This window comes from Somniosus microcephalus, unplaced genomic scaffold (genome assembly GCF_052327205.1).
Source record: "Somniosus microcephalus isolate GS21.2 unplaced genomic scaffold, FLI_Smic_1.0 scaffold941, whole genome shotgun sequence".
NCBI lineage: Eukaryota > Metazoa > Chordata > Chondrichthyes > Squaliformes > Somniosidae > Somniosus > Somniosus microcephalus.
Genome location: NW_028226128.1, coordinates 47,099 through 73,309, shown reverse-complemented (window position 1 = coordinate 73,309; position 26,211 = coordinate 47,099). Strand labels below are relative to the sequence as shown.

The following is a 26,211-nucleotide window of genomic DNA, read 5'->3' as shown; positions in this document are numbered from 1 at the left end:
CTGATATCTAACCCGTGCTGTACCTGCCCTGGGAGTGTTTCATGGGACAGTGTAGAGGGAGCTTTACTCTGTATCTAACCCCGTGCTGTACCTGCCCTGGGAGTGTTTCATGGGACAGTGTAGAGGGAGCTTTTACTCTGTATCAAACCCCGTGCTGTACCTGCCCTGGGAGTGTTAGATGGGACAGTGTAGAGGGAGCTTTACTCTGTATCTAACCCCGTGCTGTACCTGCCCTGGGAGTGTTAGATGGACAGTGTAGAGGGAGCTTTACCCTGTATCTAACCCGTGCTGTACCTGCCCTGGGAGTGTTTCATGGGACAGTGTAGAGGGAGCTTTACTCTGTATCTAACCCCGTGCTGTACCTGCCCTGGGAGTGTTTCATGGGACAGTGTAGAGGGAGCTTTACTCTGTATCAAACCCCGTGCTGTACCTGCCCTGGGAGTGTTAGATGGGACAGTGTAGAGGGAGCTTTACTCTGTATCAAACCCCGTGCTGTACCTGCCCTGGGAGTGTTTGACGGGACAGTGTAGAGGGAGCTTTACTCTGTATCTAACCCGTGCTGTACCTGCCCTGGGAGTGTTTGATGGGACAGTGTAGAGGGAGCTTTACTCTGTATCAAACCCCGTGCTGTACCTGCCCTGGGAGTGTTTGATGGGACAGTGAAGAGGGAGCTTTACTCTGTATCTAACCCGTGCTGTACCTGCCCTGGGAGTGTTTGATGGGACAGTGTAGAGGGTGCTTTACTCTGTATCTAACCCCGTGCTGTACCTGCCCTGGGAGTGTTTGATGGGACAGTGTAGAGAGAGCTTTACTCTGTATCTAACCCCGTGCTGCACCTGCCCTGGGAGTGTTTGATGGGACAGTGTAGAGGGAGCTTTACTCTGTATCTAACACGTGCTGCACCTGCCCTGGGAGTGTTTGATGGGACAGTGTAGAGGGAGCTTTACTCTGTATCTAACCCGTGCTGTACCTGCCCTGGGAGTGGTTGATTGGACAGTGTAGAGGGAGCTTTACTCTGTATCTAACCCGTGCTGTACCTGCCCTGGGAGTGTTTGATGGGACAGTGTAGAGGAGCTTTACTCTGTATCTAACCCCGTGCTGTACCTGCCCTGGGAGTGTTTGATGGGACAGTGTAGAGGGAGCTTTACTCTGTATCTAACCCCGTGCTGTACCTGCCCTGGGAGTGTTTGATGGGACAGTGTAGAGGGAGCTTTACTCTGTATCTAACCCGTGCTGTACCTGCCCTGGGGGTGTTTGATGGACAGTGTAGAGGGAGCTTTACTCTGTATCTAACCCCGTGCTGTACCTGCCCTGGGAGTGTTTGATGGGACAGTGTAGAGGGAGCTTTACTCTGTATCTAAACCATGCTGTACCTGCCCTGGGAGTGTTTGATGGGACAGTGTAGAGGGAGCTTTACTCTGTATCTAACCCCGTGCTGTACCTGCCCTGGGAGTGTTTGATGGGACAGTGTAGAGGGAGCTCTACTCTGTATCTAACCCGTGCTGTACCTGCCCTGGGAGTGTTTGATGGGACAGTGTAGAGGGAGCTTTACTCTGTATCTAACCCCGTGCTGTACCTGCCCTGGGAGTGTTTGATGGGACAGTGTAGAGGGAGCTTTACTCTGTATCTAACTCCGTGCTGTACCTGCCCTGGGAGTGTTTGATGGGACAGTGTAGAGGGAGCTTTACTCTGTATCTAACCCGTGCTGTACCTGCCCTGTGAGTATTTGATGGGACAGTGTAGAGGGAGCTTTACTCTGTATCTAACCCCATGCTGTACCTGCCCTGGGAGTGTTTGATGGACAGTGTAGAGGGAGCTTTACTCTGTATCTAACCCGTGCTGTACCTGCCCTGGGAGTGTTTGATGGGACAGTGTAGAGGGAGCTTTACTCTGTATCTAACCCGTGCTGTACCTGCCCTGGAGTGTTTGATGGGACAGTGTAGGGGGAGCTTTACTCTGTATCTAACCCGTGCTGTACCTGCCCTGGGAGTGTTTGATGGACAGTGTAGAGGGAGCTTTACTCTGTATCTAACCCCGTGCTGTACCTGCCCTGGGCGTGTTTGATGGGACAGTGTAGAGGGAGCTTTACTCTGTATCTAACCCGTGCTGTACCTGCCCTGGGAGTGGTTGATTGGACAGTGTGGAGGGAGCTTTACTCTGTATCTAACCCGTGCTGTACCTGCCCTGGGAGTGTTTGATGGGACAGTGTAGAGGGAGCTTTACTCTGTATCTAACCGGTGCTGTACCTGCCCTGGGCGTGTTTGATGGGACAGTGTAGAGGGAGCTTTACTCTGTATCTAACCCGTGCTGTACCTGCCCTGGGAGTGTTTGATGGGACAGTGTAGAGGGAGCTTTACTCTGTATCTAACCCGTGCTGTACCTGCCCTGGAGTGTGATGGACAGTTGTAGGAAGCTGTGGACTGATGGATGGGAGCTTTACTCTGTATCTAACCCCGTGCTGTACCTGCCCTGGGAGTGTTTGATGGGACAGTGTAGAGGGAGCTCTACTCTGTATCTAACCCGTGCTGCACCTGCCCTGGGAGTGTTTGATGTGACAGTGTAGAGGGAGCTTTACTCTGTATCTAACCCCGTGCTGTACCTGCCCTGGGCGTGTTTGATGGGACAGTGTAGAGGGAGCTTTACTCTGTATCTAACCCCGTGCTGTACCTGCCCTGGGAGTGTTTGATGGGACAGTGTAGAGGGAGCTTTACTCTGTATCTAACCCCGTGCTGTACCTGCCCTGGAGTGTTTGATGGGATAGTGTAGGGGGAGCTTTACTCTGTATCTAACCCCGTGCTGTACCTGCCCTGGGAGTGTTTGATGGGACAGTGTAGAGGGAGCTTTACTCTGTATCTAACTCCGTGCTGTACCTGCCCTGGGAGTGTTTGATGGGACAGTGTAGAGGGAGCTTTACTCTGTATCTAACCCGTGCTGTACCTGCCCTGTGAGTATTTGATGGGACAGTGTAGAGGGAGCTTTACTCTGTATCTAACCCCATGCTGTACCTGCCCTGGGAGTGTTTGATGGGACAGTGTAGAGGGAGCTTTACTCTGTATCTAACCCGTGCTGTACCTGCCCTGGGAGTGTTTGATGGGACAGTGTAGAGGGAGCTTTACTCTGTATCTAACCCGTGCTGTACCTGCCCTGGGAGTGTTTGATGGGACAGTGTAGAGGGAGCTTTACTCTGTATCTAACCCGTGCTGTACCTGCCCTGGGAGTGTTTGATGGGACAGTGTAGGGGGAGCTTTACTCTGTATCTAACCCGTGCTGTACCTGCCCTGGGAGTGTTTGATGGGACAGTGTAGAGGGAGCTTTACTCTGTATCTAACCCCGTGCTGTACCTGCCCTGGGAGTGTTTGATGGGACAGTGTAGAGGGAGCTTTACTCTGTATCTAACCCCGTGCTGTACCTGCCCTGGGAGTGTTTGATTGGGACAGTGTAGAGGGAGCTTTACTCTGTATCTAACCCGTGCTGTACCTGCCCTGGGAGTGTTTGATGGGTCAGTGTAGAGGGAGCTTTACTCTGTATCTAACCCCGTGCTGTACCTGCCCTGGGAGTGTTTGACGGGACAGTGTAGAGGAGCTTTACTCAGTATCTAACCCGTGCTGTGCCTGCCCTGGGAGTGTTTGATGGGACACTATAGAGGGAGCTTTACTCTGTATCTAACCCGTGCTGTACCTGCCCTGGGAGTGTTTGATTGGGACAGTGTAGAGGGAGCTTTACTCTCTATCTAACCCGTGCTGTACCTGCCCTGGGAGTGTTGATGGGACAGTGTAGAGGGAGCTTTACTCTGTATCTAACCCCGTGCTGTACCTGCCCTGGGAGTGTTTGATTGGGACAGTGTAGAGGGAGCTTTACTCTGTATCTAACCCGTGCTGTACCTGCCCTGGGAGTGTTTGATGGGTCAGTGTAGAGGGAGCTTTACTCTGTATCTAACCCCGTGCTGTACCTGCCCTGGGAGTGTTTGATGGGACAGTGTAGAGGGAGCTTTGCTCTGTATCTAACCCGTGCTGTACCTGCCCTGAGAGTGTTTGATGGGACAGTGTAGAGGGAGCTTTACTCTGTATCTAACCCGTGCTGTACCTGCCCTGAGAGTGTTTGATGGGACAGTGTAGAGGGAGCTTTACTCTGTATCTAACCCGTGCTGTACCTGCCCTGGGAGTGTTTGATTGGGACAGTGTAGAGGGAGCTTTACTCTGTATATAACCCGTGCTGTACCTGCCCTGGAGTGTTTGATGGGACAGTGTAGAGGGAGCTTTACTCTGTATCTAACCCCGTGCTGTACCTGCCCTGGGAGTGTTTGATTGGGCCAGTGTAGAGGGAGCTTTACTCTGTATCTAACCCGTGCTGTACCTGCCCTGGAGTGTTTGATGGGACAGTGTAGAGGGAGCTTTACTCTGTATCTAACCCCGTGCTGTACCTGCCCTGGGAGTGTTTGATGGGACAGTGTAGAGGGAGCTTTACTCTGTATCTAACCCGTGCTGTACCTGCCCTGGGAGTGTTTGATTGGGCCAGTGTAGAGGGAGCTTTACTCTGTATCTAACTCCGTGCTGTACCTGCCCTGGGAGTGTTTGATGGGACAGTGCAGAGGCAGCTTTACTCTGTATCTAACCCCGTGCTGTACCTGCCCTGGGAGTGTTTGATGGGACAGTGTAGAGGGAGCTTTACTCTGTATCTAACCCCGTGCTGTACCTGCCCTGGAGTGTTTGATTGGGCCAGTGTAGAGGTAGCTTTACTCTGTATCTAACCCGTGCTGTACCTGCCCTGGGAGTGTTTGATGGGACAGTGTAGAGGGAGCTTTACTCTGTATCTAACACGTGCTGTACCTGCCCTGGGAGTGTTTGATGGGGCAGTGTAGAGGGAGCTTTACTCTGTATCTAACCCCGTGCTGTACCTGCCCTGGGAGTGTTTGACGGGACAGTGTAGAGGGAGCTTTACTCTGTATCTAACCCGTGCTGTACCTGCCCTGGGAGTGTTTGATTGGGACAGTGTAGAGGGAGCTTTACTCTATATCTAACCCGTGCTGTACCTGCCCTGGGAGTGTTTGATGGGACAGTGTAGAGGGAGCTTTACTCTGTATCTAACCCCGTGCTGTACCCTGCCCTGGGAGTGTTTGATTGGGACAGTGTAGAGGGAGCTTTACTCTGTATCTAACCCGTGCTGTACCTGCCCTGGGAGTGTTTGATGGGTCAGTGTAGAGGGAGCTTTACTCTGTATCTAACCCCGTGCTGTACCTGCCCTGGGAGTGTTTGATGGGACAGTGTAGAGGGAGCTTTGCTCTGTATCTAACCCGTGCTGTACCTGCCCTGAGAGTGTTTGATGGGACAGTGTAGAGGGAGCTTTACTCTGTATCTAACCCGTGCTGTACCTGCCCTGAGAGTGTTTGATGGGACAGTGTAGAGGGAGCTTTACTCTGTATCTAACCCGTGCTGTACCTGCCCTGGGAGTGTTTGATTGGGACAGTGTAGAGGGAGCTTTACTCTGTATATAACCCGTGCTGTACCTGCCCTGGGAGTGTTTGATGGGACAGTGTAGAGGGAGCTTTACTCTGTATCTAACCCCGTGCTGTACCTGCCCTGGGAGTGTTTGATTGGGCCAGTGTAGAGGGAGCATTACTCTGTATCTAACCCGTGCTGTACCTGCCCTGGGAGTGTTTGATGGGACAGTGTAGAGGAGCTTTACTCTGTATCTAACCCGTGCTGTACCTGCCCTGGGAGTGTTTGATTGGGCCAGTGTAGAGGGAGCTTTACTCTGTATCTAACTCCGTGCTGTACCTGCCCTGGGAGTGTTTGATGGGACAGTGCAGAGGCAGCTTTACTCTGTATCTAACCCCGTGCTGTACCTGCCCTGGGAGTGTTTGATGGGACAGTGTAGAGGGAGCTTTACTCTGTATCTAACCCCGTGCTGTACCTGCCCTGGGAGTGTTTGATTGGGCCAGTGTAGAGGTAGCTTTACTCTGTATCTAACCCGTGCTGTACCTGCCCTGGGAGTGTTTGATGGGACAGTGTAGAGGGAGCTTTACTCTGTATCTAACACGTGCTGTACCTGCCCTGGGAGTGTTTGATGGGGCAGTGTAGAGGGAGCTTTACTCTGTATCTAACCCCGTGCTGTACCTGCCCTGGGAGTGTTTGATGGGACAGTCTAGAGGGAGCTTTACTCTGTATCTAACCTGTGCTGTACCTGCCCTGGGAGTGTTTGATGGGGCAGTGTAGAGGAGCTTTACACTGTATCTAACCCCGTGCTGTACCTGCCCTGGGAGTGTTGATGGGACAGTCTAGAGGAGCTTTACTCTGTATCTAACCCGTGCTGTACCTGCCCTGGAGTGTTTGATGGGACAGTGTAGAGGGAGCTTTACTCTGTATCTAACCCCGTGCTGTACCTGCCCTGGGAGTGTTTGATGGGACAGTGTAGAGGAAGCTTTACTCTGTATCTAACCCCCGTGCTGTACCTGCCCTGGGAGTGTTTGATGGGACAGTGTAGAGGGAGCTTTACTCTGTATCTAACCCGTGCTGTACCTGCCCTGGGAGTGTTTGACGGGACAGTGTAGAGGGAGCTTTACTCTGTATCTAACCCCGTGCTGTACCTGCCCTGGGAGTGTTTGATGGGACAGTGTAGAGGGAGCTTTACTCTGTATCTAACCCGTGCTGTACCTGCCCTGGGAGTGTTTGATGGGACACTGTAGAGGAGCTTTACTCTGTATCTAACCCCGTGCTGTACCTGCCCTGGGAGTGTTTGATGGGACAGTGTAGAGGGAGCTTTACTCTGTATCTAACCCGTGCTGTACCTGCCCTGGGAGTGTTTGATGGGACAGTGTAGAGGGAGCTTTACTCTGTATCTAACCCGTGCTGTACCTGCCCTGGGAGTGTTTGATGGGGACAGTGTAGAGGAGCTTTACTCTGTATCTAACCCGTGCTGTACCTGCCCTGGGAGTGTTTGATGGGACAGTGTAGAGGGAGCTTTACTCTGTATCTAACCCCGTGCTGTACCTGCCCTGGGAGTGTTTGATGGGACAGTGCAGAGGGAGCTTTACTCTGTATCTAACCCCGTGCTGCACCTGCCCTGGGAGTGTTTGATGGGACAGTGTAGAGGGAGCTTTACTCTGTATCTAACCCGTGCTGTACCTGCTCTGGGAGTGTTTGATGGGACAGTGTAGAGGGAGCTTTACTCTGTATCTAACCACGTGCTGTACCTGCCCTGGGAGTGTTTAATGGGAGAGTGTAGACGGAGCTTTACTCTGTATCTAACCCCGTGCTGTACCTGCCCTGGGAGTGTTTGATGGGACAGTGCAGAGGGAGCTTTACTCTGTGTGGTAAACCACTGTTTGTATTCCTGTTTGTCCTGTTTGTATTCCACTGTGTACATGCCTGGGCATGCCTCGGCTGACTCCTCCCACAGGTCCTAGTATAAAGGTGACTGCTCCCAGCCCTTGTATCCTGGACCGGTCGACCACTCGAGGCAGACCTCCATTCTGTTGTTAATAAAAGCCTTTAGTTACTCTTCTAACTCTCAGTCTTTTATGAGTAATTGATAGCGCATCAATTTTATTAACAACATTTTTATAATGGAGAAGATCCTCACACCAGCATGCCTGGACTTAGATCATCGGGAGGCGGACTCATCCACCAAGTTTACTCACTGGCTTAAGTGTTTCGAAAAATTCCTGACCGCCTCCGAAGCAATCAAATCGGACGAGGACAAACTGGATGTCCTGACCTCCAAAGTGAACCACCGAGTGTACTCGGTCATCCAAGACGCGACCTCGTACGCGGATGCTATCAAGCTCCTCAAGGACCAGTACACGCGCCCAGTGAACGAAGTGTACGCCAGGCACCTCCTGGGGAGTCGTAAACAACAACCTGGGGAATCGACCGTGGAATACCTTCAGGCACTGTCTGTGCTTGGCCGGGCCTGTGGTTGTAAGGATGTAAAGGCCGCCGTGTACACAGAGGAACTTATCCGGGACGCTTTTGTAGCGGGCCACAGATCCAACTACACACGACAGCGACTGTTGGAGCAGAGCAACCTCGACCTCAACAAGGCCTCTGAACTCGCACTATCGTTGGATGCAGCCTACCAGGGCATGGATGCCTACTCCTCTGCACCGTGGACGCCGCGGGGAATGACAGCCTGGGACACGGTAGGACCGCCTCATAGCGCCGTGCCACCCCAGCCACACCCCAACAACGGCCCAACTACCGCAGCAGTGTCCCAAGGCCAGACAGCAGTGCCCCAAGGCCAGAAATGCTACTTCTGTGGCCAGGCAAAACACCCCAGAGCGCGCTGCCCGGCGAAAAACGCGATCTGCTCGGGCTGCGGGAAGAAGGGACACTACGCTAGCGTCTGCAGGGCCAAAGCCACCCCGAACCCCAGCAGCGCCGCGTGTGGTCCATGCGGGCCGCCATTTTGGACCTCCCCGGCCGTGTGCGAATCACCGGTACAGCAGCCATTTTGGACGCCTCCAGCCACATGGGGATCATGGACGCCGCCATCTTGGACGACAGCCGGGACGCAGCAGGCCCCCGACACCGCCTCATCTGATACCCGCAGCGACACACCGACCCCTACGCTGGCATCCGTTACACTGGACCAAGCGAGACCGCACCAACTGGCCAGTTCCACAATGGACATTAAGGTAAATGGTCACGATACAATCTGCCTTTTTGACTCTGGGAGCACGGAGAGCTTCATCCACCCCGACACGGTGCGGCGTTGCTCTCTCCCAGTCCTGCCTGCGCAACAGCGGATTTCTATGGCCTCCGAGTCCCAGTCGGCGGACATCGGCGGCTACTGCGTGGTGACACTCGTAGTAGACGGGACCGTGTACGATCATTTTAAACTTCTGGTCCTGCCTGACCTCTGCGCTGCCGTCCTGCTGGGGTTAGATTTTCAGTGCCACCTTAAAAGTGTTACGATGGCGTACGGTGGACTCCTACCCCCACTCACAGTCCGCAGCCAGCAGCTTCCAAATTGCCCGCCGCGCACCAGGTGCAACCTCTCCACACTCAGAGTCACCCCCCCCCCCAACTGTTTGCTAACCTCACCCCCGACTGTAAGCCCATCGCCACAAAGAGCAGGCGATACAGTGCCGGGGACAGGGTTTTCATTAAAACCGAAGTGGAGCGGCTCCTGAAAGAAGGGATTATTGAGGGCAGCACCAGCCCCTGGCGAGCCCAGGTTGTGGTCGTTAAGACCAGCGAGAAGCAGCGCCTGGTCATCGACTACAGCCAGACAATAAATCGCTACACCCTGCTGGACGCCTACCCACTCCCCCGTATAGCTGATATGGTCAACCAGATCGCGCAGTACCGCGTCTTCTCGACCATTGACCTGAAATCAGCGTACCACCAGCTCCCCATCCGCCCTGAGGACCGCCAGTACACTGCCTTTGAGGCAAACGGCCGCCTCTATCACTTCCTTAGGGTTCCCTTTGGCGTCACCAACGGGGTCTCCATCTTCCAAAGGGAGATGGACCGGATGGTAGATCAAAATGCGTTGCAGGCCACTTTCCCATATCTGGACAATGTGACCATCTGCGGCCGTGACTTGCAGGACCATGACGCAAACCTCGAAAAATTCCTCCGCACCGCCCAACTCCTAAACCTGACATATAACAAGGAGAAGTGCATATTCCGCACAAACCGCCTCGCCATCCTTGGCTGTGTTGTGGAACACGGAGTCATCGGCCCCGACCCCGACCGGATGCGTCCCCTTATGGAACTTCCACTGCCCCACTGCCTCAAGGCCCTGAAGAGGTGCCTAGGGTTTTTCTCCTATTACGCCCAGTGGGTCCCCTACTATGCGGACAAGGCCCGTCCGCTGATCAAGTCCACCTCTTTTCCCTTGACGGCAGAGGCCCGCTTAGCCTTCCACTGTATCAAGGAGGACATTGCCAAAGCCACCATGCACGCAGTGGACGAATCCATCCCCTTCCAGGTGGAAAGCGACGCGTCCGACTTTGCCCTGGCCGCTACCCTCAATCAGGCGGGGAGACCCGTGGCCTTCTTTTCACGAACCCTCCAAGGCCCGGAGACCAGACACTCCGCTGTTGAGAAGGAGGCCCAGGCGATTGTGGAGGCTGTGCGTCATTGGAGGCACTACCTGGCCGGAAAACGATTTACCCTGCTCACTGACCAGCGTTCAGTTGCTTTTATGTTTAACAACAAGCAGAGGGGCAAAATCAAAAATGACAAGATCTTGAGGTGGAGAATCGAACTTTCCACCTACAACTACGAGATCTTGTACCGGCCCGGGAAGCTAAATGAACCCCCGGATGCGCTATCGCGTGGCACCTGCGCCAGCGCGCAGATCGATAGACTACGGGTCCTCCACAATGACCTCTGCCACCCGGGGGTCACCAGGTTCTTCCACCTCATCAAGGCCCGCAACCTGCCTTACTCTATTGAGGAGGTCAGGACCATGACCAGGAACTGCCAAGTCTGCGCTGAGTGCAAACCACACTTTTATAGACCAGACAGGGCCCACCTGATAAAAGCCACTCGCCCCTTCGAGCGCCTGAGCGTTGATTTTAAAGGGCCTCTCCCCTCCTCCGACCGCAATGTGTACTTCCTCAATATTATTGATGAGTACTCCCGTTTCCCGTTCGCCTTCCCCTGCCCGGACATGACCAGTGCCACGGTCATTAAATGTCTGAACAACCTCTTCACCCTGTTCGGCTTCCCCAGCTATATCCATAGCGACCGGGGCTCATCGTTTATGAGCGACGAACTCCGTCAGTACCTGCTAACTAGGGGTATTGCCACAAGCAGGACCACCAGTTACAACCCCCGGGGGAACGGACAAGTGGAAAGAGAAAATGCGACAGTTTGGAAGGCCGTCCTGCTAGCCTTAAAGTCTAGGGGCCTTCCAACCTCCCGCTGGCAGGATGTGCTCCCCGATGCGCTCCACTCTATTCGGTCACTGCTCTGCACTGCCACTAACGCCACCCCTCATGAGAAAATGTTTGTCTTCCCAAGGAAGTCCACATCGGGGACATCGCTACCGCCATGGCTGACGTCCCCAGGGCCGGTCCTACTGAGAAGACACGTGAGGACCCATAAAACGGACCCCCTGGTCGAGAGGGTCGACCTCCTCCACGCCAACCCCCAGTATGCTTACATCGCATACCCGGACGGGCGGGAGGACACAGTCTCCATAAGAGACCTTGCACCCTCGGGGGCCGCAGTAACCTACTACTCACTACCACCCCCCCCCCCCACGATCCGATATCCAGCCCCAGCAGACGGCAGGCCTGGGCCCCGCGACCCGCTCAACATCTACGAGGACGACACGCCTGTGCCACAGCCCACGCAGGACTCGACGCCGGAAGCTCCACTACCCCTGCCGTCGCCACGCCGATCACAGCGGCAGACAAGACCTCCGGAGAGACTCCAATACACTAACTTTTAATACACTTCACCCCGCCGGACTCAATTTTAAACAAGGGGTGAATGTGGTAAACCACTGTTTGTATTCCTGTTTGTCCTGTTTGTATTCCACTGTGTACATGCCTGGACATGCCTCGGCTGACTCCTCCCACAGGTCCTAGTATAAAGGTGACTGCTCCCCAGCCCTTGTATCCTGGACCGGTCGACCACTCGAGGCAGACCTCCATTCTGTTGTTAATAAAAGCCTTTAGTTACTCTTCTAACTCTCAGTCTTTTATGAGTAATTGATAGCGCATCACTCTGTATCTAACCCTGTGCTGTACCTGCCCTGCGAGTGTTTGATGGGACAGTGTAGAGGGAGCTTTACTCTGTATCTAACCCTGTACTGTACCTGCCCTGCGAGTGTTTGATGGGACAGTGTAGAGGGAGCTTTACTCTGTATCTAACCCTATGCTGTACCTGCTCGAACTCGTCCGTGATGGTCTTGGGCTCCTCGTGACGCTGGAACCACATCATGTACTTGGTGTGAAACCGCCAGGATTGTTTCTTCAAGGCCTTCGCTGCGAGATACTGAGCTTTGGTCCCCTGCGGTGGAGAGACAGAGAGCCCAGAGTGAGCGAGAGTCAATAAACAGAGATAAGAAAAGAGAGACAAAGCCAAGTGATCACAAGACACATCAATCTCGGTCCCTCTCGCTGTCACGCCCCTGTTGAGTGTGTTGGAGGGGGCGGAATGGCTGGGGTGGGGTGGGGTGGAGGAGTGTATTAGGGTGATGGGGGGAAGAGTGTGTCAGAGGTGGAGGCGGTGAATAACGGGCGTGAAATTAGATCGGATCAGAGATTAACCATGAAGAACAGGTGTGAGATGGGACTGGATCAGAGATTGACCACGAATAACGGGTGTGAGATGAAAGTGGACCAGAGACTGACCACGATTAACGGGTGTGAGGTGAAAGTGGATCAGAGACTGACCACGAGTAACGGGTGTGAGATGGAAGTGGATCAGAGATTAACCACGAATAACGGGTGTGAGATGGAAGTGGATCAGAGATTAACCACGAATAACAGGTGTGAGATGGAAGTGGATCAGAGATTAACCACGAATAACAGGTGTGAGATGGGAATGGATCAGAGACTGACCACGATTAACTGGTGTGAGGTGTGAGTGGATCAGAGACTGGCCAACAATAACGGGTGTGAGATGGAAGTGGATCAGAGACCGGCCAACAATAATGGGTGTGAGATGGAAGTGGATCAGAGATTAAGCATGAATAACGGGTGCGAGATGGGAGTGGATCAGAGACTGACAATAAATAACGGGTGTGAGATGGGGTTGGATCAGAGACTGACCATGAATAAAGGGTGCGAGATGGAAGGTAGAGGGTTCGGGGGGTGGAGGGGGGGGAATTGTGTTAGAGGGGGGCCACTATTTGGAAGAAGAGCAGCAGAGTTCTCCCCACTGTCCTGGGGCCAATATTGATCCCTCAACCAACATCACTAAAAAGCAGATTATGTAGTCATTATCACATTGCTGTTTGTGGGACCTTGCTGTGCGCAAATTGTCTGCCACGTTTCCTACATTCCAACAGTGACCACACTTCAAGAGTCCTTCATTGGCTGTGAAGCGCATTGGGACATCCTGAGGTTGTGAAAGGCGCTATAGAAATGCAAGTCTTTATTACTTTACCCCACAGCCTAAAATTTACAGCTAATTACCATTGCACTCTAGGTGACCTCAGCAGTTTACAAAGAGCTGCAGCTTATGAAATGATACAGCACAGATCTATATTAATGACTTGGATGAAGGGACCGAGTGCACTGTAGCCAAATTTGCTGATGATACAAAGATAGGTGGGAAAGCAAATTGTGTGGAGGACGCAAAGTGTCTGCAAAGGGATATAGATAGGTTAAGTGAGTGGGCAAAAATCTGGCAGATGGAGTTTAATGTGGGTGATGGGCCTTCAATAACCACAAAACTAGAAGTTATAGACTTAAACAAGTTGGCTTTTAATCACTAAGATCAGAGCTAACATCTCAACACGCCGACTGGTTCACAGGAATGAGTCACACAGATCCTGGGATCTTTATGTAAGAGAAGTCAGGGGCGGAGCCAAGAGCCAAGACCTGGAACCTCCCAGGTTAGTCGGGAAAGAGGAAGTGAAACTATACACAGTGGGGGAGGGTAATATACATGAGTGCAAAACGAATACAGGATCAAGACAAACAGATTTAATTGCAGTGGGAAAATGCGAGGTTATCCACTTTGGTAGGAAAAATAAAAAAGCAAAATTATGATTTAAATGGGGAGAGATTACAAAATGCTAAGGTACAGAGGGATCTGGGGGTTAGGAAGGCTAATGGAGTGTTGGCCTTTATTGCAAAGGGTACGGAGTATAAAAGTAGGGAAGTCCTGCTACAACTGTACAGGGCGTTGGCGAGACCACACCTGGAGTACTGCGTACAGTTTTGGTCTCCTTATTTAAGGAAGGATATACTTGCATTGGAGACAGTTCAGAGAAGGTTCACGAGGTTGATTCCGGAGATGAAGGGGTCGTCTTATGAAGAAAGGTTGAGCAGGTTGGGCCTATACTCGTTGGAGTTTAGAAGAATGAGAGGGGATCTTATTGAAACGTATAAAATTTTGAAGGGGCTTGACAGGGTAGATTCCTCTAGAGTCCAAAAATCTATCGATCTCGGCCTTGAATATACTCAACGACTGAGCCTCCACAGCCCTCTGGGGCAGAGAATTCCAAAGATTCACCGCCCTCTGGGTGAAGAAATTCCTCCTCATCTCAGTTCTCAATGGCCGAGCCCTTATCCTGAGACTGTGACCCCTGGTTCGAGACTCTCCAGCCCAGGGGGAAACAGCCTCTCAGCCTCTACCCTGTCAATCCCCCTCAGAATCTTATATGTTTCAATGAGATCACCTCTCATTCTTCTAAACTCTGGAGAGTATCGGCCCAATCTACTCAACCTCTCCTCATAGGACAGCCCGCTCATCACAGCGATCAGTCTAGTGAACCTTCGTTGCACCGCCCCCAAGGCAAGTAGATCCTTCCTTAGGTAAGGGTCCACATGAGCCTAATCCCGCCTCTACGAGTTGTTATGATCTGGATTTTTGGACTCTCGGGGAATCGAGGGATATGGGGGATCGGGCGGGGAAGTGCAGTTGAGGTCGAAGATCAGCCGCGATCTTATTAATAATAAGAACATACATAAGAGGTAGGAGCAGGAGGAGGTCATTCGGCCCCTCGAGCCTGCTCCGCCATTCAATAAGATCATGGCTGATCCGATCTTGGCCTCAACTCCACTTCCCAGAACCCTTCACTCCCTCACCGTTCAAATGTCTGTCCATCTCCACCTTGAATATATTCAATGACTCCGCCTCCGCAGCTCTCTGGGGAAGAGAATTCCAAAGATTCACGACCCTCTGAGAGAAGAAATTCCTCCTCATTTCCGATTTCAAAGGATGCCCCCTTATTCTGAAACTAAGCCCCCGAGTTCTAGATTCCCCCACGAGGGGAAACATCCTCTCTGCATCTACCCTGTCGAGCCCCCTTCAGAATCTTCCATGTTTCAATAAGATCCCCTCGCATTCTTCTCAACTCCAATGAGTATAGGCCCAACCTGCTCAACCTTTCCTCGTAAGACAACCCCTTCATCTCCGGAATCAACCTCGTGAACCATCTCTGAACTGTCTCCAATGCAAGTATATCCTTCCTCAAATAAGGAGACCAAAATTGTACGCAGTACTCCAGGTGTGGTCTCGCCAACGCCCTGTACAGTTGTAGCAAGACTTCCCTACTTTTATGTTCTTGCCATGGAGGGAGTGCAGCGAAGATTCACCAGACTGATACCTGGGATGGCAGGAATGACGTATGAGGAGAGATTGGGTCGATTGGGCTTATACTCACTGGAGTTTAGAAGAATGAGAGGGGATCTCATTGAAACTTATAAAATTCTAACAGGACTAGACAGACTAGATGCAGGAAGGATGTTCCCGATGGTCGGGGAGTCCAGAACCAGGGGTCACAGTCTAAGGATAAGGGGTAAGCCATTTAGGACAGAGATGAGGAGGAATTTCTTCACCCAGAGAGTGGTGAACCTGTGGAATTCTCTACCACAGAAGGCAGTGGAGGCCAATTCATTAAATATATTCAAGAAGGAGTTAGATATATTTCTTAAAGGCTAAAGGGATCAAGGGATATGGGGAGAAGGCAGGGACAGGGTACTGAATTTGGATGATCAGCCATGATCTCATTAAATGGCGGAGCAGGCTCGAGGGGCCGAATGGCCGACTCCTGCTCCAATCTTCTATGTTTCTATGTTTTTATGCTTCATTCCCTTTGCAATAAAGGCCAGCGTTCCATCTGCCTTCCTAATGACTTGCTGTACCTGCGTGCTAACTTTTTGTGATTCATGTACAAGGACCCCCCAGATCCCTCTGTACCTCAGCATTTTGTGTTGGCTCGAGGGGCCGAATGGGCTGTCGCTGTGCTGCAAAGACTTTGTAATACCTTGTCTCCAAAGCACGTCTTATCTGAGCGATCCTTGATCGGACCTACCTCTAAATAGTAGAAGATAAAAAAGAGAGTCTCCGTCGATAGCCTCTGGTAGAATTCCACCGAGTCGGAGTGTGGTGAGGGGACTTGGTGATGATATGAGGGTGTCGGGCACAGGTTCCTGGGGATGTACTGCCTACGGAAGAATGGAAAACAGTCACATTTTAGTTCTCAATCTCCTCTTCACTGCCTCCCTCCTCAGTCCAATCCATCACTGTCCCATCACCTCATGTTCTCCCGGTCCCACAGTACCAGAGTATATACATCGACCTCCGGCAGTGCAGCGCTCCCTCAGTACTGGCACCGGGGAGTGTGGGCCTGGATTATGGGGCTCGAGTCCTAGAGTATATACATCTACCTCCGGCAGTGCAGCGCTCCCTCAGTACTGGCACCGGGGAGTGTGGGCCTGGATTATGGGGCTCGAGTCCTAGAGTATATACATCTACCTCCGACAGTGCAGCGCTCCCTCAGTACTGGCACCGGGGAGTGTGGGCCTGGATTATGGGGCTCGAGTCCTAGAGTATATACATCGACCTCCGGCAGTGCAGTGCTCCCTCAGTACTGGCACCGGGGAGTGTGGGCCTGGATTATGGGGCTCGAGTCCTAGAGTATATACATCTACCTCCGACAGTGCAGCACTCCCTCAGTACTGGCACCGGGGAGTGTAGGCCTGGATTATGGAGCTCGAGTCCTAGAGTATATACATCTACCGCCGACAGTGCAGCACTCCCTCAGTACTGGCACCGGGGAGTGTGGGCCTGGATTATGGGGCTCGAGTCCTAGAGTATATACATCTACCTCCGACAGTGCAGCACTCCCTCAGTACTGGCACCGGGGAGTGTGGGCCTGGATTATGGGGCTCGAGTCCTAGAGTATATACATCTACCTCCGACAGTGCAGCGCTCCCTCAGTACTGGCACCGGGGAGTGTCGGCCTGGATTATGGAGCTCGAGTCCCAGAGTATATACATCTACCTCCGACAGTGCAGCGCTCCCTCAGTACTGGCAACGGGGAGTGTGGGCCTGGATTATGGGGCTCGAGTCCTAGAGTATATACATCTACCGCCGACAGTGCAGCGCTCCCTCAATACTGGCACCGGGGAGTGTGGCCCTGGATTATGGGGCTCAAGTCCTAGAGTATATACATCTACCTCCGACAGTGCAGCGCTCCTTCAGTACTGGCACCGGGGAGTGCGGGCCTGGATTATGGAGCTCGAGTCCGAGAGTATATACATCTACCTCCGACAGTGCAGCGCTCCCTCAGTACTGGCACCGGGGAGTGTGGGCCTGGATTATGGGGCTCGAGTCCTAGAGTATATACATCTACCTCCGACAGTGCAGCGCTCCCTCAGTACTGGCACCGGGGTGTGTGGGCCTGGATTACGGGGCTCGAGTCCTAGAGTATATACATCTTCCTCCGACAGTGCAGCGCTCCCTCAGTACTGGCACCGGGGAGTGTGGGCCTGGATTATGGAGCTCGAGTCCTAGAGTATATACATCTACCTCCGACAGTGCAGCGCTCCCTCAGTACTGGCACCGGGGCGTGTGGGCCTGGATTATGGAGCTCGAGTCCTAGAGTATATACATCTACCTCCGACAGTGCAGCGCTCCCTCAGTACTGGCACCGGGGAGTGTGGGCCTGGATTATGGGGCTCAAGTCCTGTATATACACATCTACCTCCGACAGTGCAGCGCTCCCTCAGTACTGGCACCGGGGAGTGTGGCCTGGATTACGGGGCTCGAGTCCTAGAGTATATACATCTACCTCCAACAGTGCAGCGCTCCCTCAGTACTGGCACGGGGGAGTGTGGGCCTGGATTATGGGGCTCAAGTCCTAGATTATATACATCTACCTCCGACAGTGCAGCGCTCCCTCAGTACTGGCACCGGGGAGTGTGGGCCTGGATTATGGGGCTCGAGTCCTAGAGTATATACATCTACCTCCGACAGTGCAGCGCTCCCTCAGTACTGGCACCGGGGAGTGTGGGCCTGGATTATGGGGCTCGAGTCCTAGAGTATATACATCTACCTCCGATAGTGCAGCGTTCCCTCAGTACTGGCACTGGGGAGTGTGGGCCTGGATTATGGGGCTCGAGTCCTAGAGTATATACATCTACCTCCGACAGTGCAGCGCTCCCTCAGCACTGGCACCGGGGAGTGTGGGCCTGGATTATGGAGCTCGAGTCCTAGAGTATATACATCTACCTCCGATAGTGCAGCGTTCCCTCAGTACTGGCACCGGGGGGTGTGGGCCTGGATTATGTGACTTACCGAATCCTTTCCGAGTCCGAGGGGTGAGGCATGTGTTGCCAGGCTGCCTCCACCATCGCCTGCTGGTAAGCCTGGTCCTTGGAGAGCGAGATGGGGCCGAGTGGGCAGACGCCAAGCGAGGGCTGGACAATCACCTCAGTCAAACGCAGAGTCGCGATCTGAACTGTGGTCGTCTGTGTGGTGCTGAATATATCTGCAGGGCGAAGAGAGGCCAGAGCAAACTGAGTAAAGCTCCCTCTACACTGTCCCATCAAACACTCCCAGGGCAGGTACAGCACGGGGTTAGATACAGAGTAAAGCTCCCTCTACACTGTCCCATCAAACACTCCCAGGGCAGGGACAGCATGGGTTAGATACAGAGTAAAGCTCCCATTACACTGTCCCATCAAACACTCCCAGGGCAGGTACAGCACGGGTTAGATACAGAGTAAAGCACCCTCTACACTGTCCCATCAAACACTCCCAGGGCAGATACAGCACGTGGTTAGATACAGAGTAAAGCTCCCTCTACACTGTCCCATCAAACACTCCCAGGGCAGGGACAGCATGGGTTAGATACAGAGTAAAGCTCCCATTACACTGTCCCATCAAACACTCCCAGGGCAGGTACAGCACGGGTTAGATACAGAGTAAAGCACCCTCTACACTGTCCCATCAAACACTCCCAGGGCAGATACAGCACGTGGTTAGATACAGAGTAAAGCTCCCTCTACACTGTCCCATCAAACACTCCCAGTGCAGGTACAGCACGGGGTTAGATACAGAGTAAAGCTCCCTCTACACTGTCCCCATCAAACACTCCCAGGGCAGGTACAGCACGGGTTAGATACAGAGTAAAGCACCCTCTACACTGTCCCATCAAACACTCCCAGGGCAGATACAGCACGTGGTTAGATACAGAGTAAAGCTCCCTCTACACTGTCCCCATCAAACACTCCCAGGGCAGGTACAGCACGGGTTAGATACAGAGTAAAGCTCCCTCTACACTGTCCCATCAAACACTCCCAGGGCAGATACAGCACGTGGTTAGATACAGAGTAAAGCTCCCTCTACACTGTCCCATCAAACACTCCCAGGGCAGGTACAGCACGGGGTTAGATACAGAGTAAAGCTCCCTCTACACTGTCCCATCAAACATTCCCAGGGCAGGTGCAGCACGGGTTAGATACAGAGTAAAGCTCCCTCTACACTGTCCCATCAAACACTCCCAGGGCAGATACAGCACGTGGTTAGATAGAGAGTAAAGCTCCCTCTACACTGTCCCATCAAACACTCCCAGGGCAGATACAGCACGTGGTTAGATACAGAGTAAAGCTCCCTCTACACTGTCCCATCAAACACTCCCAGGGCAGGTACAGCACGGGTTAGATACAGAGTAAAGCTCCCTCTACACTGTCCCATCAAACACTCCCAGGGCAGGTACAGCACGGGGTTAGATACAGAGTAAAGCTCCCTCTACACTGTCCCATCAAACACTCCCAGGGCAGGTACAGCACGGGGTTAGGTACAGAGTAAAGCTCCCTCTACACTGTCCCATCAAACACTCCCAGGGCAGGTACAGCACGGGTTAGATACAGAGTAAAGCTCCCTCTACACTGTCCCATCAAACACTCCCAGGGCAGGTACAGCACGGGTTAGATACAGAGTAAAGCTCCCTCTACACTGTCCCATCAAACACTCCCAGGGCAGGTACAGCACGGGTTAGATACAGAGTAAAGCTCCCTCTACACTGTCCCATCAAACACTCCCAGGGCAGGTACAGCACGGGGTTAGATACAGAGTAAAGCTCCCTCTACACTGTCCCATCAAACACTCCCAGGGCAGGTACAGCACGGGGTTAGGTACAGAGTAAAGCTCCCTCTACACTGTCCCATCAAACACTCCCAGGGCAGGTACAGCACGGGTTAGATACAGAGTAAAGCTCCCTCTACACTGTCCCATCAAACACTCCCAGGGCAGGTACAGCACGGGGTGAGATACAGAGTAAAGCTTCCTCTACACTGTCCCATCAAACACTCCCAGGGCAGGTACAGCACGGGGTTAGATACAGAGTAAAGCTCCCTCTACACTGTCCCATCAAACACTCCCAGGGCAGGTACAGCACGGGGTGAGATACAGAGTAAAGCTCCCTCTACACTGTCCCATCAAACACTCCCAGGGCAGGTACAGCACGGGGTGAGATACAGAGTAAAGCTCCCTCTACACTGTCCCATCAAACACTCCCAGGGCAGGTACAGCACGGGGTGAGATACAGAGTAAAGCTCCCTCTACACTGTCCCATCAAACACCCCCAGGGCAGATACAGCACGGGGTGAGATACAGAGTAAAGCTCCCTCTACACTGTCCCATCAAACACTCCCAGGGCAGGTACATCACAGCGTTAGATACAGAGTAAAGCTCCCTCTACACTGTCCCATCAAACACTCCCAGGGCAGGTACAGCACGGGGTTAGATACAGAGTAAAGCTCCCTCTACACTGTCCCATCAAACACTCCCAGGGCAGGTACAGCACGGGTTAGATACAGAGTAAAGCTTCCTCTACACTGTCCCATCAAACACTCCCAGGGCAGGTACAGCACGGGGTTAGATACAGAGTAAAGCTCCCTCTACACTGTCCCATCAAACACTCCCAGGGCAGGTACAGCACGGGGTTAGATACAGAGTAAAGCTCCCCCTACACTGTCCCATCAAACACTCCCAGGGCAGGTACAGCTCGGGGTTAGATACAGAGTAAAGCTCCCCCTACACTGTCCCATCAAACACTCCCAGGGCAGGTACAGCTCGGGGTTAGATACAGAGTAAAGCTCCCTCTACACTGTCCCATCAAACACTCCCAGGACAGGTACAGCACGGGGTTAGATACAGAGTAAAGCTCCCCCTACACTGTCCCATCAAACACTCCCAGGGCAGGTACAGCTCGGGGTTAGATACAGAGTAAAGCTCCCCCTACACTGTCCCATCAAACACTCCCAGGGCAGGTACAGCTCGGGGTTAGATACAGAGTAAAGCTCCCTCTACACTGTCCCATCAAAGACTCCCAGGGCAGATACAGCACGGAGTAAGATACAGAGTAAAGCTCCCTCTACACTGTCCCATCAAACACTCCCAGGGCAGGTACAGCTCGGGGTTAGATACAGAGTAAAGCTCCCTCTACACTGTCCCATCAAACACTCCCAGGGCAGGTACAGCTCGGGGTTAGATACAGAGTAAAGCTCCCTCTACACTGTCCCATCAAACACTCCCAGGGCAGGTACAGCACGGGGTTAGATACAGAGTAAAGCTCCCTCTACACTGTCCCGGAGGGGTGAGAGGACAGTGTCTGAACCCAGTCTCCATGGTCGTTTACCTGTTTCGGTCAGGTGCAGTGAAGACACTTGCTCTTGTAAACTGGGCGGGACCGGCAATAGATCCAAAACAGCTGTCAGAGAATTCAGATTCTCCTGCACCTGGAAGAGAGGCAAAGCAGATCAATTGGGGAAAAAAGTACAGGCAACCTTGCCAAGAAACAACAAACCCACACACAGAGCAGGAAAGGCCAAGGCCCTTTCTTCATTCATTCATGGGATGCGGGCATCGCTGGCGAGGCCAGCATTTATTGCCCATTCCTAGTTGCCCCTTGAGAAGCTGGTGGTGAGCCGCCTTCTTGAACCGCTGCAGTCCGTGTGGTGAAGGTACTCCCACAGTGCTGTTCGGGAGGGAGTTCCAGGATTTGGACCCAGCGACGATGAAGGAACGGCCGATATATTTCTAAGTCAGGATGGTGTGTGACTTGGAGGGGAACTTGGAGGTGGTGGTGTTCCCGTGCGCCTGCTGCCCTTGTCCTTCTAGGTGGTAGAGGTCGCGGGTTTGGGAGGTGCTGCCGAAGAAGCCTTGGCGAGTTGCTGCAGTGCATCTTGTAGATGGTACACACTGCAGCCACGGTGGTGGAGGGAGTGAATGTTTAAGGTGGTGGATGGGGTGCTGATCAAGCGGGCTGCTTTGTCCTGGATGGTGTCGAGCTTCTTGAGTGTTGTTGGAGCTGCACTCATCCAGGCAAGTGGAGAATATTCCATCACACTCCTGACTTGTGCCTTGTAGATGGTGGAAAGGCTTTGGGGAGTCAGGAGGTGAGACACTCGCCGCAGAATACCCAGCCTCTGACCTGCTCTTGTAGCCACAGTATTTATGTGGCTGGTCCAGTTAAGTTTCTGGTCAATGGTGACCCTCCCAGGATGTTGATGGTGGGGGATTCGGCGATGGTAATGCTGTTGAATGTCAAGGGGAGGTGGTTAGACTCTCGCTTGTTGGAGATACTCATTGCCTGGCACTTGTGTGGCGCGACTGTTACCTGCCACTTATCAGCCCAAGCCTGAACGTCGTCCAGTTCTTGCTGCATGTGGGCACGGACTGCTTCATTATCTGAGGAGTTGCGAATGGAACTGAACACTGTGCAGTCATCAGCGAACATCCCCCCCCCCCCCCCCCATCATGTCAGAAGTGGGGAAGGTCAATTCAATTCAATTTTATTTGTCATATATGCAGCAGACGTGTGTACTGCACAATGAAATGTTGATTTTTACGAGTCCTCCCAACATTGGAATAAATATGGTATAATAAAATACTAATAGAAATACTAATAGAAATACAGTAATAATAAATAAAACAACAGTAATAAATAATAATAAATTAATCGTTCATGAGTCTTATGGCCTGGGGGTAGAAGCTGTTTCGAAACCTGCTGGTACGAGGCCGTATGCTTCGGTATCTCTTACCAGACGGGAGCAGGGCGAAGAGGTTGTGGCTGGGGTGGCTCGCGTCTTTAATGATTCTCAGGGCCTTCCCCCGGCACCCCTCGGGGTAGATATCCTGCACAGCACGTAGTTTAATTCCTATAGTCTGTTGTGCAGCTTTCACTACCATCTGTAGAGCCTTGCGGTCTGTGGCGGTGCAGTTGCCATACCAGGTAGTGATGCAGCCGGACAGGATACTCTCGATGGTGCACCGGTAGAAGTTGGTGAGAATCTGGGGGGGCCATTCCAAATTTTTTCAGTCTCCTGAGGAAGAACAGGCGTTGGCATGCCTTCTTGGTTACGACGTCGATGTGATGGGACCACGTTAAGTCCTCCGTAATGAATACACCCAGGAATTTTAAACTGCTGACCCTCTCCACCTCCGCCCCTTCGATGTCGATTGGGGTGTGTCCCTCCCCCCTGCCGCTTCCTGTAGTCCACGATCATCTCCTTTGTTTTGCTGATGTTGAGGGAGAGGTTGTTGTACTTGCACCATTCTGCTAGGGCTCTTACCTCCTCCCTGTAGCCTGTCTCGTCGCCATCTGTGATCAGGCCTACAACGGTAGTGTCATCAGCAAACTTGATGATGGAGTTGGAGTTGTGCGTGGTCATTGATGAAGTAGCTGAAGATGTTTGGGCCTCTGGATTACTAGACCAGTAACAGCTTGTGCTGAGCTGGCCTGGTCTCACACCCGACGTGGTATTGAGCCCCACACACAGAGCAGGAAAGGACCAAGCTCCAATCCCCGGCCTGTACTTGGGCAATGATCAGGAGCCGGAACTCCTGATGCCCAGTTGTAGCCTCCCCCTGGCTTTAAAAAAAAAAAAGGCCGGTCATAGAATTATAGAAGATAGGAGCAGGAGTAGGCCATTCGGCCCCTCGAGCCCGCTCCACCATTCAATGAGATCATGGCTGATCATCCAAACACAGTACCCTGTTCCTGCCTTCTCCCCATATCCCTTGATCCCTTTAGCCTTAAGAAATATATCCAACTCCTTCTTGAATATATTTAATGAATTGGCCTCCACTGCCGTCTGTGGTAGAGAATTCCACAGGTTCACCACTCTCTGGGTGAAGAAATTCCTCCTCATCTCAGTCCTAAATGGCTTACCCCTTATCCTTAGACTGTGACCCCTGGTTCTGGACTCCCCCGCCATCGGGAACATCCTTCCTGCATCTAGTCTGTCTAGAATTTTATAAGTTGTAATGACATCCCCTCTCATTCTTCTAAACTCCAGCGATTATAAGCCCAATCGACCCAACCTCTCCTCATACGTCATTCCTGCCATCCCAGGTATCAGTCTGGTGAATCTTCGCTGAACTCCCTCCATGGCAAGAACATCCTTCCTCAGATAAGGCGACCAAAACTGCACACAATACTCAAGGTGCGGTCTCACCAAGGCCCCTGTACAACTGCAGCAAGACATTTGGCCCGTTTAGCTCCCCCGCCCCCCCACACCTTGAGCTCTTGTGTGCTGGCGTAGTGGACGGGTCCGTTGGCCAGCACCGGCGTAGGCTTGGGCTCCACGAAGCTCGGGGCCGGAGAGCTGGGCGGAGGGTTGCTGCTAACGCCAAGGTTAACCTGTAAACTGCCGATCCCCGGCGGCGAAATGTTCGAGGCCTCCTTCCTGTGTGGCGAGGTTGCGGAGAGAGGGGGAGAGGAAGAGAAAAAGGACAAGAGGTTAGGAGATCCCACCGCCAAACGCATCTCCCCCTCACCTCCCCTTTCAGCATTCCGAAGGGACCGCTCCCTCCGCGACACCCTGGTCCACTCCTCTATCACCCCCAGCACCCCTTCCCCCGGCACCTTCCCGTGCAAGCGGAGGAGATGTAACACCTGCCCTTATACCTCCCCACTTCCCACTGTCCAGGGCCCCAAACACCCCTTCCAGGTGAAACAGCGATTTACTTGTACTTCTTGCAATCTAGTATACTGTATTCGCTGCTCACGATGCGGTCTCCTCTACACTGGGGAGACCAAACGCAGATTGGGTGACCGCTTTGCAGAACACCTCCGCTCAGTCCGTAAGGGGGACCCCCCCCCCGCCGAGCTTCCGGTGGCCTGTCACTTTAATTCTCCACTCCATTCCCACTCGGACCTCGCCGTCCTTGGCCTCTTGTATTGTTCCACAGAAGCTCAACGTAAACTCGAGGAACAGCACCTCATCTTTCGATGAGGCACTTTACAGCCTTCAGGACTCAACACAGAGTTCAGCAAGTTTGCAGACGACACAAAGCTGGGTGGGCGTGTGTGCTGTGAGGAGGATGCCGAGAAACTCCAGTACGATTTGGACAGGTTGGGCGATTGGGCAGATGCAGTATAAAGTGGATAAATGCGAGGTTATCCGCTTTGGTGGCAAAAACAGGAAGGCAGATTATTATCTGAACGGCAATAGATTGGGAGAAGGGGGAAGTGCAACGAGACCTGGGTGTCCTTGTGCACCAGTCGCTGAAGGTAAGCATGCAGGTGCAACAGGCGGTTAAGAAGGCAAATGGTATGTTGGCCTTCGTAGCGAGAGGGTTCGAGTACAGGAACAAGGATGTCTTGCTGCAGTTGTACAGGGCCTTGGTGAGACCACACCTTGAGTATTGTGTGCAGTTTTGAGATTTGATAGAGGTGTTCAAAATCATGAATGGTTTTGATAGAGGAAACATATTATTAGTCAGCGAGTTGTTGTGATCTGGAATGCGCTGCCTGAAAGGGCGGTGGGAAGCAGATTCAATAGTAACTTTCAAAAGGGAATTGGAGAAATACTTGAAGGGGTAAAATCTGCAGGGCTGTGGGGAACGAGCGAGGGGGAGTGGGATTAATTGGAGAGCTCGACCCAAAGAGCCGGCACAGGCACGATGGGCCGAATGGCCTCCTTCTGTGCCGGGAGATGCTGGGACTGGTCATGGTGAAGGGGCCGAAAGTCCACAGTGTACCCCTTGCCCCCTATGCTGGTTCTGACTGGTCGAACGGGCTCAATACTTACACATTACTGACGGGCAGGCTGTGGCAATGCGTCTCGACGTTCTGCGGTTGGGCACTGTTGGGTTGTGGAGCCTCCAGTGAATTCTCCGCGACCACCGAACTGTAACCTGGAGCGGGAGGGATGGCAGCCATGAGGTGAGTTCCGATACGCCACGGCAGAGGACACAGGGGACCCTGCGGAGAGACTCACTCTTTAAAAGGGGTCCCTGATGGAGAGAGTCCCTCTTTAAAAGGGGTCCCTGATGGAGAGAG

The 26,211-nt window shown here is 52.8% G+C and overlaps 1 protein-coding gene across 1 annotated transcript in view; it reads right to left on the bottom strand.

The window, feature by feature from the left end:
* Positions 1 to 11,817: 11,817 nt before the first annotated feature.
* The window catches only part of LOC147080952 (CCR4-NOT transcription complex subunit 3-like), a 35,019-nt gene continuing 20,625 nt past the window's right edge, over positions 11,818 to 26,211 (bottom strand). Inside the window, 7 exon segments of the mRNA XM_085981007.1 lie at positions 11,818 to 11,918; positions 11,921 to 11,969; positions 15,949 to 16,081; positions 18,216 to 18,408; positions 21,562 to 21,661; positions 24,445 to 24,613; positions 25,961 to 26,066. Of these exon segments, the coding sequence (XP_085837133.1) occupies positions 11,833 to 11,918; positions 11,921 to 11,969; positions 15,949 to 16,081; positions 18,216 to 18,408; positions 21,562 to 21,661; positions 24,445 to 24,613; positions 25,961 to 26,066 (836 nt within the window). The 3' untranslated portion in view covers positions 11,818 to 11,832.